The following is a 13,442-nucleotide window of genomic DNA, read 5'->3' on the forward strand; positions in this document are numbered from 1 at the left end:
TAAACAAACAACTCCCGACATGGCGCCAAAAACTTGATGCGTCCCAACCGCAAGTGCACGGGTCGTACAAGTAGTATAGAAAAATATCGATCCCACGAGGAGTTGTGTTAATGATTGAATTTTCGATATAAAAGTTGACTAAATTGAAGTATTTATGAAATTAAAATAATGGATTAATGGGTAATGGAGTATGAAATCTAAATGTGCAAAATTAATATTCTATTCAACAATGTATTAATTAGACTAAAATTGCATCAAATTGAAATAAGCAAGTTGAAATATGGCAAGGTTAAAAATGGCAAGTAATTAAATTCGATTGGAAATTAACAATGATAAAAAGGCGATTCCGGAGTTCGGGATTTCATATTCAAGCTATTTTGGGATTTTCCCTAGCTAGCCCAATCCATGAAATTTATGGGTTTAAAGGAGATTAATTCTAAAATCCTTTGAAAACTCTTTCGAGTGAGACAAAGAGTGCCTTAATTAACTTAATCCTACTTTCGTGGAGTTTAAAATTAACCAAGACCCATTAGGTTCTTTAATCAATCTATTAAAACCCTCTTAACCCTTAGTCTATTTCTAGATCTAAGTTAATTAAGTCCAATTTCTTGATTAACTATCACTTGGTTTTCTCCTTTCTGTGCTTCAAACAAGGATTAATAACATAACTTAATGGGGCCATTCATTAAGCATGTGAATAATCACACAAGAAATGGATTAAACCTCATAAATTCATTAAATTGGGACTAACCCAGTTCAAATCCACAAAAATAACTAAAATATTAAATCCATTACTCCGAATCAAAAGTAAACTACTCACTATCCATAATGCTTACAAGATATGATGAGTTTAAATGGAAATAAAGCTTTAATCTAAGCTAAGAAGTAAGAAATTAAACACTAGGAATGTAGAAAAATGTAAAGGAAGGAAGAAATGCAAATCTTGGTTAAAAATGGTGTGGAAGGTGAAAATGACTCCTCAAATTCTGCCTCTCTTCTCCTCTTCTTCTTTTCTCCTTGCCTCCCTTCTAAAATGAGAAAATGGGACTATTTATAGCATTTTTCTGACATGGAGCCCTAAAATGGTATGTTCTAGGAGGAAGTATTTGAGGAATCTCACCGACTCATTAATGAACTCTTCATGGGATTTGCATAAGTGGATGCATAAGTTATGCGATCCCTTATCTGATTTTCAGCTGGTTCAGGTCACTTATGCGGTTTGCATGACTTGGTTCATAGTTTATGCACCATTTAGTGAATGTGCATAAGGGAGGCGAGAATGTGCATAAGCTATGCACTCTCCTAATGCACATTTAATTTGGTTCTGAACAGTGATCTTTCTCCTTATGCAGATCTGCATAGCTTATGCGGCAAGTTATGCACAGTTTGGTCAATGCATATTTCAGCTTGAAAACTTGTTTTTGACATCTTTTTGCTGTAGAAGATACTCCTCAATGGCAAAATTCTCTTTAGTCCTTCAAAAACACCATTTTTCCTACAAAACAAAGTAAAAATTACAAATTAATCCAAAATCGACAATTATGAAAAACTAACTAATTAACTAATAAAATTAGCTAAAAATGACTAATAATCAAATAAAAATGGTTATGAAATTAAACCTAAATGATTATGCAAAATGTATGCATCACTGCTTTATTGAGCCGGTATATATGGAAGGCAAGGAATTTGGCTACTTTTGAAGCTATTAATCCTATCCATGAGTTGACAATCAAAAGGGCTCAGTGTGCTTTTCAAGAAACGCTGACTTTGACCTTCCTGCAATTGCTTTCTGATATTGCTCCTCAAGCAATCCAAGAATCCAGTCCACTGAGATGGTGTCCTCTTATTCAAGGGATGGTAAAATTAAATGTTGATGCATCTTTTGACTATCAATCCTCGCAGCTGGCTTAGGCATTCTGGTGCGCAACTCGGAAGGCAGGCTTGTGGATGGGATGGCTAAGTTTTTTTTGTTAGTATTTCTCCTCTAGTAGCTGAAGGTGTTGCTGTGAGACCAACTATTGTTTTTGCCATTAGTAGGGTTTAAGTTTCACATCACGCAGCATTGAATCTGATTCATTGCAGATTGTGCAATTGGCTTCCTCTCTTGTTCTACCCCCTTGGAATTAGAGGCAATCATCCATGACCTTAGAGTATGTTTATCAGTCTATCCTTTGTATCCATATTGTTCATATTCCTAGATCAGTTAACAAGGTTGCAAATTGGGTAGCTAATGTAATGAGGTTTAAAGTTTTATGTACAGGTTGGGTTTCTAATCCCCCATCTCGATCCCCCATCTCGATTAGCATCCTTGTTAGCTTTGAATAGTGCCGTTTATTCTCTTGTTCCTGTTTGAATGAATTTCTTTTTCCTGATAAAAAAAAAAAAGCAAGATTAACTCTTAATTATAAAAAATATGTGAACCATATTTTATAATTATTTTTTTTCTTTATCTCCATATAAAACCCAAACCTAATTAATATCTCACAATTATTTAAAGAAGACTCTAAATCATATATAAATTGTTATTCAATATTATTAAAAGCATACTTGTTAACAAAAAGTGTATTGTTTTTATTAATTAAATTTTAACTAGAGTAAAAAAAATTAACCAAATTAAATTTATAACTATACTATCTCAAAAATGTTATATTCAATATAAATATATACTTATTTTCAAATAATAATAATTTAAATAAAATATGATAGGTACTTCACTTGTGCAAATGGAAATCAATATATAGCTTTTTTTAGGGGGAAATAACTTAATTAATTTATATATTCATTTATTAAGCAATTAGCATAAATTAATTTTAGATATTATATATTTTTGAGTTGCATATATCTACTATAATTTTAATTAAGTGATATCAATTATAGATTAAATTAGTGAATATAAATCATTTCCATTAAAGATAGATCTCCACATTTTCGTAAATGAAAGATTGTTATTTAAATTCATTTCATTTTAAATTCAAAATATAAATATATAAAATCCAAACTATGTCTTCCCTTTGTAAACAATTTTCTTTGTATTTATTTTCTAAAAATAGCTTGAATTTCCTACCTATCACATACTTTCAGTCTACCATTCTCTAACAAAGCGTATAACCTCACCGGAAAAACAAGAATCCTCAACCTCTAATATATATATATATATATATATCTAGAGGGAAAACTCAGGTGCTTGATATAGAAAATTTCCTATTCAAGATTATTGCACAGAAAAGAAATCGAAATTTCAGTACAATGACATTTCAGAGAGATGGTGATCTTATCCTTGTGGCCACAGAGCTCAGACTAGGCCTTTCGGGAACCACCGAAGAGTCAGAGAAGCAAATGCTTCCTACCACTACTGCTAAGTGCAACAAAAGATCATTGCCTGGCATGAATGAGGAGTCAGAAGGGTCAAGGATAGATAACTATAAAATCTACGATATTGAGAAAAAGGACGACGAAGGAACTTCTCCTCCCACCAAGTAAGCCTTCTCTTCTTCTTCTTCTTCTTCTTCTTCTTCTTCTTCTTCTTCTTCTTCTTCTTCTTCTTCAGTTTATAGTAATCAGTGTATTAGGGTTTCGTATAGTTTGGATATATGGACTAATACTAGGGTTGAATTGGTGTGTGCAGGGCACAAGTGGTAGGTTGGCCACCAATCAGATCTTACCGCAGAAACTGTTTCCAAGCAATGAAAATAGGGTTAGGGTTGTCCAGTGATTTACGTTATATACATACCAAATCAATTGATACCTTAAATCCTGATCAGGGTTATCCAGGTCTCCTTAAAGCCATAGAAAACATGTTCAAGTTCAAAGTTAGTAAGTGTACACATGTCCTGAATTTTCTAAAGCAAAAAGGGAGAAGTGATTTAAAATTAATTATATAATAAGGGTTTTAATTTAATTTAACTATACATCAAATTTTCAGGCGATTATTCTGAAAAAAAAGGGTATAATGGATAAGAATTTGCACCTTGCGAAGATAAAGATGGTGATTGGATGTTGGTTGGAGATGTTCCATGAGACTAAGTTCTCTTTCTCTTAAATATCATAATTAATTTCCTTCTACAAAATTAAAATTAATTGTTCATATAATAATAATAATAATAATAATAATAATAACCTCCTCCTCCTCCTTCTCTTGCTGCTGCTGCTGCTGAAATTACAGTATGTTCATGAATTCTTGCAAGATGCTGAGAATCACAAAAGGGTTCGAGGCTTGGGACGGAAATGTACAAAAATAGTGACATGATATATGTTTGGATAAGTTTTTCTTGTTTCATTTAGTTTTAGTTGATTCTTAAATTCAAAACTTTATAATTTTGAAGTAAATTTTAATATTCCTGATCTAAACTCTTCATTATATCTTCACTAATTTTTTTCATGCAGGTTTTCCTTCTCTATTTCCTTTTATGAATAATCAATATTGCAAGTCCTATTATATACATGTAACATTATAATGTTAATTTATATTTTATTTTACACTTGCATTTGCATAGTGTTGTATGTATACATATATAAATTAAGGATGAGCAAGGATTAGTGTGCTCGGCTTATATACATCCTTTTTCTAAATACAAGTGTCTTATTTCTTTAAAATCAAAGAAAATTTGAATTTTTAAATCTAAAGGGGCACAATTTGTGCTCTCAATGTATAATAATTAGCCATTTGATAAAATGTCAATATGCATTTGAATGGGTTTTGATGGAATTGGAAACATGGCTGGGCCTCAGCTTTTGGGCCATTCTTTCCTTCATGGAGTTTTTGTTAGGCTGTTGTATCATTATGTTTATAAAATTAACTAAGATTTTATAAAATTAGCACTTTTATATTTATAAAATATTAAAATAATTTAAAAAAAAACTGAAAAATAGAGTTTTATATTCAAATTAGAGTTTTTTTTTTTTACCTTTTTATCACAAAATTGTGGTTTTTAATTATTTTCTCAATGAAAAATAATAACTTTTTATAATCAAAATTATAATATGATTTTGTATAATTGAAGTAAATGGTTATTTATAATAATAAAAAACAAATTATATTATTATAAAATAAATTAATAACATATATTAAAAAAATTTAATAGTAAATTAAACTAAAAATTTTATAATTAATTTTTTTGAATTATATGAAAGAAATAAATAATTTCTTTAAATTAAACTATTTTTATTATGACAGGTGCATATTTTTTATTTTTTAAATATATACATTTTTTTAAAAAATAAAAATAAATAAGTCCTTAATTTTTGTAAAATAAAAAAAAAAAGAGTAGACAAGCCTTTCAATGCTAGTTTCTCAAAATTAAAAAAAAAAAAAAAAATCTAGTAAATTTTTTTTTATAAAGCATAATTTCATTAAGATGAAAAAGAAAGTAATCACGAGACACAGTTAATTTCAGCATAAACTTTCTTAATTTCAGCATAAGCTTCCTTAATCCAATTATACTCTGACACGACCCTATTATTAATTTAGCTAAAGCATAAGCAACTGAATTATAATTTGGGCGAACGATCATGAACAAAAGAACATTTTTCATTTCTGAATCCCAAATAATTCGATTCCAGATAAGTATATAAAGATTCAAGGTCATTTTTTCAAATTATTCTCAATTTCTTAGTTCATAACCTTTGCAATAACTTTATTAATATTACCTATCAAATAGAAAGTTTGCTCAGAAAGATGATCTAATTCTCTTAAAAAAAATCAATTTAAACCCTTTAATTGTTTCTATTAGACCGACATATTTATCAAAATAATCGATAAATACTTCTATTATGATAAAGGTTTGTGATAAGAAACTCTCAATTTTTTATGCTCTTGTTATAATTAAGCAATTCTTTTTAGATAATTTATTTAATGTAAAGATAGATATAATATTCTAAAATTTCTTTGTAAGAAAATAAAGTTTACTCAACTCTTTGCACAGTTTTAGTGTCTATTTGGCATTACATTTTGAAGATCCAAAACTATTTTTCTGAATAAAACATCAGTTTAGCAAAATATATTTTATTATTTTAATGTTCTTATGATTAAAATTTATCAAATTTAATTTTAAATTATTTTTTAATATTTTTTAACTAGTATATATAAAAAAAAATAATTTTCTCAACAATAATTTTAATAATAATATCAAACCGGCCCTTGTAATGTTTTTCACCAACAATATGAAATTGAACATAATTGACGTTGATTTTGAAGGATCTACTGTTGGATAGGTATTTTTAGTAGTTAATCCTATCTTCCCATTGACACAGATTGCTCCAAAATGAATGCAATCTGAAAGAGCCACATTCCAAACTGCTATCATCGCAACTTGGAAATATTCCCTGACAATCAATCAGACTCGGCCACTGAGTTTAGGAAATATAACTCAGTAGCTAATTTCACCCATAAACCATAGAATACGGTTCAGCAATGTCAAGGGACTAATCTCCAACAGCACATTTAGCTGCACAACAGCACAAGCAAGAACCTCTGCATTCTCGTTTCTAAATATAGCCCCAAAGCCTATCTTCCCATTCCTAAACTCACTGGAACAGCCCTCCAAAGAATTTCGCACTTTTGATGGAACATGTAGTCGCCCCATATCCTTCCAAACAAATCTAGTGATTAACATTAATTTGCCTGAGTATATTAACATATTTATACAAAAAAAAAAAAAAGGCTGACGTGGCTAATGGGTCTGACTGAGCGGGACCCATTGTTCGTTTGGAAGGTTCGATCATTTGCATACGCTACTCTGGGATTCGGTGTTTTCACTCAGAAGAGAAGAGGACTCGAAGAAGAAGAGGGGTTCAAATTCCGCCTCTCCTGGTCATTTTGTCTCCTCTCTTTCCACAAAAAATGTATCTAGAGCTCCGCATACAGAAACTGCCCCTTCTTTCCCTCCTTTCTCCCACCTGAACCCTAGATTCTAACAATTCCTCATGCAGATCCGATAACAGACTTCTCCGCCAATAAAAGGCCCTAGCTTTGGAAACTTTAATATGGCTGAGTTAGGGCAACAAACTGTCGACTTCTCCGTTCTGGTGAGTCGGGCCGCCGAGGAATCTTTCCTCTCCTTGAAAGAATTGGTTGACAAATCCAAATCCTCTGACCAAATGGATTCCGACAAGAAGATTTACCTCTTGAAGTACTTGGTTAAGACACAGCAACGTATGCTCAGACTCAATGTACTTGCTAAGTGGTGCCAACAGGTCAGTGGCTTAGGCAGCTGTGTGACCCAAGAGAGTTGATAATTCTGAATTTAAGGGTTATATTTTTTGTTAACATTGGTTGACGGTTTCAGCTTCATGATATTGGAAAATTTGTGTTTCTGTCGTTCTAGTTATATCATGAGAAAAGTTTTGAAATTTTGAATTTTTTTTTTTTTTTTAGCTGGAAAGGTTCTTTCTAAGTGCTATCAGCTTCTGACTTTAATGAGCAGATGGCTAGGATGGTTTTGGGTTGTACGTGTTTGAATTCTTTTAAGTAGTGTTAAAAACATTGTTAATTCAAATTGCTAACCGAGTGTGCCTGCAGAAATTAGTAAGAAGGTGGCCGATTAAGGATAAACGTTAGTGTGTTTGGGTTTTTTAGGAGAAACTGTTTAGTAATTATATTTAGCATTCAAGATGACAATTGGAAAGCAAAACTGCGATTTTTTTTTAATTGTTGTTGTACTTGGCTCATTCCTTCTAGGAAATTTGTCTGGATGTGTTGCGGTTCCTGAAGTAAATTTTCCATCATGAGATAGAAACTCGGGGCCTATTTGATTCATTGAAATAACTTCTCTCTAGAAGAGAATCCGAAGAAAACATTTTCTAAGAAAATGGCCTATTTACTGCTTTGTGGTTGCACGCTAGAAATTCATTGGAAACCACTTTTTGATGTTTGGAATCCCTTGGATAGAGAATATTTTTCTTTCAGTGAGTAAGAATGTGAAAAAATACTTTGGTTCTATCAGGGCTTAATTTTTCTCAATTTATAGAAAATTATATAGAAAAGGTAAAAAACAATTTGATTGTCGCTTATCGCTGGTGATCATCTCCAGCTTTTGGCTGATCGCTGGTGAGTACAGGGCATGATGGACAGTCAGTGGATATGGTGTCCTTATTGGTTCTTTTCCTTTTCAAGAGTTTGTGTGTGAAAGTTTTTGAAAATGACTTCTATTTTTCCAATTTCAAAACAAGCTTGAAAATTGCTTAATATTCCTTTTGACCAGCAAGACAATTTCTGTGTATCAATTATCTTGAGGGCTCCCAACAAGGGAAATGTGGAAATGTTTACTGGAAAAATATTTTCTGTGAAATAAACAGAGCCTTAGAAGAAAATTGTGAATATGCTTGGTTATTGACACTGTGGCAAGGTATGAAATAATTTCAAATTTAAATTGTTTATTCTTTTAAGAAAATTGTCACATAAGTTCATACCACTGAACTAATATGAAGAAACTTCCAAAAGTCAGCATAGCAAAAGAGTAGATATCAACATTGTGATATTTATATTTTATAATTAGAGGGAGAAATATTTGTCATATTCGTCAATCGGAAAACATGTCTTTATAAGCATAACTAAAACATTTCTGAGATAAATTTGCTAAATTTACCGTAGGAATCAGCATAGTTGTTAAAGGCACGCCTCAACCCTTGAGAGGAAGGTGACGTTCAAGCAAGGTGCAAGGCACGATCCTTGGCATGCCTTTGCAACATTTTGCTGAAGTTTCAGCAAGATTCTCTGTTCTCTTAGAGATTGACTTACTTGTATATATCTACACACACACGCGAACACGAAGTTATATTAAAGTTATGTATACTAGATGAAAGCTTATTACAAAGAAAAAGGATAAAATTATATTTTTCAACGTAAGACTAAAATTCTTTTGATTTTGGAATGAGATTAATTATTTCCTAAAATCTTATTGATATAAGTTGATTTTCCTATTTTGGATTTCATATGACCTATTTGTTATGAGATGATGTTTCAGTTTGTAAATTTCCTATTAGTTAGTTTTCATGAGTTGACGTTCCTTTTCCCTTTTTTTTTGTTGCGTCTTTTTTTTTTTTGCCAAATTTAATTGAACTTTGTATTCGCTGTTCTTTTTTTCTTTTCTTTTCTTGCCCATTTTTGCTTTTTTCTTTTTCTATATTCGTCTTTGCTCCTATCTCTTCACTAGGTGCTTTTGTTTTTTGGATGTTTTCCATTTTTTTTGCAAAATTTTTGTAGAAGAAAGCCTATTAACCTAGCTTGTACGAATTGATGTTATATTGTTTATTTAATTATAAGCAATCTGTAATTAAGGGAAGAAAAGAGGTTAGATTGACAACATACAACATATTTCTTATGTCACAATGAAGATGACTAAGTTACTCTTGATAATGAGCATTTTCTTATCGTTTCTTTTTGCAAATTATTGCTATTTAGTAGGAATTTTGGAATATGATTTAAGAGTTTTAAGATCTTTTAGTTTTATTTTTATTTGGATTTCAAGAACTTTGGTGCTAGAATCCTAAATGATTTGTGTTATTAATATGAGTTGACTTATAAAGGATTAGTTATCTAATTTTATTTCTTTTGAGCCTCATGTCACTCAAGTGCGCACTTGCACCTACGCTCCAGAATCCCTCTACTCGTTAATGCGCCTTGCGCCTTTAATAACTATGGGAACTAGAACAAGAGTTAAACCAACAGCATAAACCATTGTGGAGAGGGGAGACGGGATAGATGGGCATCAATGATCATAATTTTATTTGGTCATTTTCTTTTGGCTTCAATCAATATTTCACAGCACAATTGTTCTTGCATATGTTCCATGGCAATTAGTTATCACGTTCATATCATGGTAATGACAAACTCAATAGATTTTAAGAGGAAGCATTAATGGTATTCACTCATCCCTCATGACATGAGATCACAATTGATTTGTTTAGACAAAATAGGACAAAATTGCAAGCGTAGCCATGTTGTTCTGTACCTGTCATTGTTTACTTTTGTATATAGTCTTTGACATCGTTTTGAACATCTAAAAGTGCTTACATGTAGAAAGATACAGAACTTTCAGATAAAAGTCAACTTCATATTCCATGACTTTCATGATAGCATGAGAATTGTGAATGATACCTGTTTATCAACTTTCTGAATTTTATTCAAATCTACCTTCTTTTTTTTTTTTTTTTTGCGCTTGAATATTATCAATGAAGTTAGTTTCATGTAGAAGTGAGGTATTCATGTTCTTTTGTTCTTCAGGTTCGGTTAATACAATATTGTCAGCAACTTCAGTCTACCCTATCAAGTCATGAGGCATGTTTTACCCAAGCTGCAAATTCGTTGTTTTTCATGCATGAGGGGCTACAGCAAGCTCGAGCACCTATCTATGATGTTCCATCTGCCATTGAAGTCCTCCTTACTGGATCTTATCAGCGTTTACCAAAATGTATAGAAGATGTAGGTATGCTGAGCACATTAGCTGAGGAGCAGCAGAAGCCAGCTCTAAAGAAGTTGGACACACTTGTGCGTTCTAAGTTACTTGAAGTCACACTCCCAAAGGAAATTTCTGAGGTGAAAGTTTCTGATGGTACAGCACTGCTTTGTGTGAATGGTGAATTTAAGGTGTTAGTTACACTTGGCTACCGAGGGCACCTCTCAATGTGGAGGATATTGCATTTGGAGTTGCTTGTTGGTGAGAGAAGTGGACTTGTGAAACTGGAAGAATTGAGACGGCATGCTCTGGGAGATGATTTGGAGCGCAGAATGGCAGCAGCAGAGAATGCATTCGTGATATTGTATTCAGTTCTCCATGAGCTTTGCATTTCACTCATTATGGATACTGTCATAAGGCAAGTACAAGTACTACGTCAAGGAAGGTGGAAAGATGCAATTCGGTTTGAGCTCATATCTGATTGTAGTACTGGATCTACGCTGCTAAATCAAGATGGAGAAACTGATTCAGCTGGTCTTCGAACACCTGGGTTGAAAATTGTATACTGGCTAGATCTGGGAAAAAACTCTGGTACATCTGATTCAGGGACATGCCCATTTATAAAAATTGAACCAGGACCAGATCTACAGATAAAGTGTGTTCATAGCACTTTTGTTATAGATCCAATAAATGGTAGAGAGGCAGAATTTTCCCTTGACCAAAGTTGCATTGATGTTGAGAAGTTGCTGTTAAGAGCAATATGCTGTAATAGGTATACTTGTCTGCTTGAAATTCAGAAAGATCTGGGAAAAAATGCTCAAATCTTTCGTGCTGCAGGAGATGTTGTTCTTCGATTCCACATGGATGAACCTGATGTTGACCACAAGAAGGTTGGTTCACATTTACTGTGGTTGCTTGGTGCATGCACTCTTAGTAGTTCAATACAAAAGAAACTATTACAACATAAATGCTGATGAAATCTACTGGTTAATATTTTTAATAGTTATATTCCTATGGCATATTTAAGATTATAATCTTTGTGAATTGAATTTGTTGTTCTGCTTTCAATTTGTGTCTGCAGAAAGAAACTCAAAATGATGGCAGAGAATACGAGGGAGAGGAATACTAAGTGTACGTGCTTGTGGCTCATCATTTTTTACACTTGGAATATGTTATGGAAAGTCAATCACTATATTATTTCTCTGTATATTCTGTATTCTGTATTCCTATTTAGGATTTCTTATTTATGATTTTTTCCTAATTAGTAGAACACAATTATAGGAATCAATTGTATATATATACCCATGTACAGATTAATTGATATCAATGAGAATCATCTCTTTCTACATGGTATCAGAGCAGGTCATCAATCTAGGGTGACTATTTGTTCTCACTACCCAGCTCAGGAGAGACCTTAGCCGCCGACCGGCCGTTTCAACCCCATCATTCTACCACTGTGTGCTGTTACCTGATCCAGTATACCATTAAAGGACTTCTGAGGTTTGGCTCTCAGATTCTATTTCGGTATTTGCTTGATTTGTTATTTTGGGTTATTTTGTTGCTATAAGCACTTTGGATTAGCGTTTCGGTTAGTTTTCTTTGTCTCAACAAATGGCAGACAATAAGAATGTTATTTCTGATGTGATTCCGGTGATGACTAAGATCACGGAACACAAACTTAATGGTTCGAATTACCTGGAGTGGAGTAAGACTGTTAGGGTCTATTTGCGTAGCATTGATAAGGATGATCACCTTACTAAAGATCCACCCACTGATGATACACGACAAACTTGGCTAAGGGAGGATGCTCGGTTGTTTTTGCAACTTCGGAACTCGATTCATAGTGAGGTAATTAGTTTAATTAATCACTGTGAATTTGTTAAGGAATTGATGGATTACTTAGATTTTCTGTATTCTGGTAAAGGGAATATCTCCCGTATTTATGATGTTTGTAAGGCATTCTACCGTGCTGAGAAAGAGGATAAGTCTCTCACGGCTTATTTTATGGATTTTAAACGTATATGAGGAACTTAATATATTGTTGCCTTTTAGTCCCGATGTAAAAGTTCAAGAGCCCAACGGAGCAACTAGTCATTATGAGTTTTCTTGCAGTGCCTTCCTTCGAGTATGAGATCGCTAAATCTCGATTCTCTCGATTCGAGATTTCCTCTTTGCATGAAACGTTCACACGGGTCCTTCAGCAGAGAGTACTCAATCTTCACACGCCAAGAGTGCTCTTATTAGCCGTAATCCAAATGGACAACAGTGGTAATAGAAGAGGAAGTAGAGGAGGAATTACAGCAATGTAAGTAATCAGCGTAATGGAGAGGCTAGTTCTAATCAGGACTCAAGAGGAGTCATTTGTTATTATTGCCATGAGCCTGGCCATACAAAATATAATTGTCCGCAACTTCAGAGGAAAAATCAGCGATCACAGATGGCAAATATGGCAGCAGAGAATTCTACAGTATCTTCCTCTGAGAAAACTATTTTAGTATCTGCAGAGGATTTTGCACAATTTTCCCAGTATCAGGCATCTCTAAAGCCTACCAGTTCCCCTGTCACTGCGATCGCTGAGTCAGGTAAATCCACTACATGCCTTGTGTCTTCTTCATCCAAATGGGTTATTGATTCTGGTGCGACAGATCACATGACAGGTAATTCTAGTCTTCTATCTGCTTTTCAGTCTAATCTCACTTCCTCTACTGTTACTTTTAGCTGATGGTTCTATTTCTTGTGTCATGGGTTCTGGAACTGCGAACCCGACTTCGTCAATTTCTTTGTCTTCTGTTTTGTGTCTACCAAAATTTTCTTTTAATCTACTTTCTGTTAGTAAACTTACTCGTACCTTAAATTGTTCTGTTTCCTTTTTTCCTGACCAGTGTTTATTTCAGGATCTTACGACGAAACAGATTATTGGTAGAGGACGCGAGTCAGGTGGTCTCTACATTCTGGAAAATCATGTACCGCGGTCGCTTGTTTGCTCCAGTACCTTAACACCACTTGAAGCTCATTGTAGATTGGGTCATCCTTCTTTGTCTACCATGAAGA

The 13,442-nt window shown here is 33.2% G+C and overlaps 1 protein-coding gene and 1 pseudogene across 1 annotated transcript; both read left to right on the forward strand.

Moving 5' to 3' along the window:
* The first annotated feature begins 3,246 nt into the window (after positions 1–3,246).
* Positions 3,247–4,238, forward strand: LOC131180058 (auxin-induced protein IAA4-like; annotated as a pseudogene).
* Positions 4,239–6,745: 2,507 nt separating this feature from the next.
* Positions 6,746–11,562, forward strand: LOC131179882 (mediator of RNA polymerase II transcription subunit 14-like). Its single transcript, XM_058146723.1, has 3 exons — positions 6,746–7,191; positions 10,220–11,281; positions 11,473–11,562. Exons 1-3 carry the CDS (start codon positions 6,982–6,984, stop codon positions 11,518–11,520), a joined length of 1,320 nt encoding a protein of 439 aa, XP_058002706.1. The 5' UTR covers positions 6,746–6,981; the 3' UTR covers positions 11,521–11,562.
* The last annotated feature ends 1,880 nt before the right edge of the window (positions 11,563–13,442 follow it).

This window comes from Hevea brasiliensis, chromosome 5 (genome assembly GCF_030052815.1).
Source record: "Hevea brasiliensis isolate MT/VB/25A 57/8 chromosome 5, ASM3005281v1, whole genome shotgun sequence".
NCBI lineage: Eukaryota > Viridiplantae > Streptophyta > Magnoliopsida > Malpighiales > Euphorbiaceae > Hevea > Hevea brasiliensis.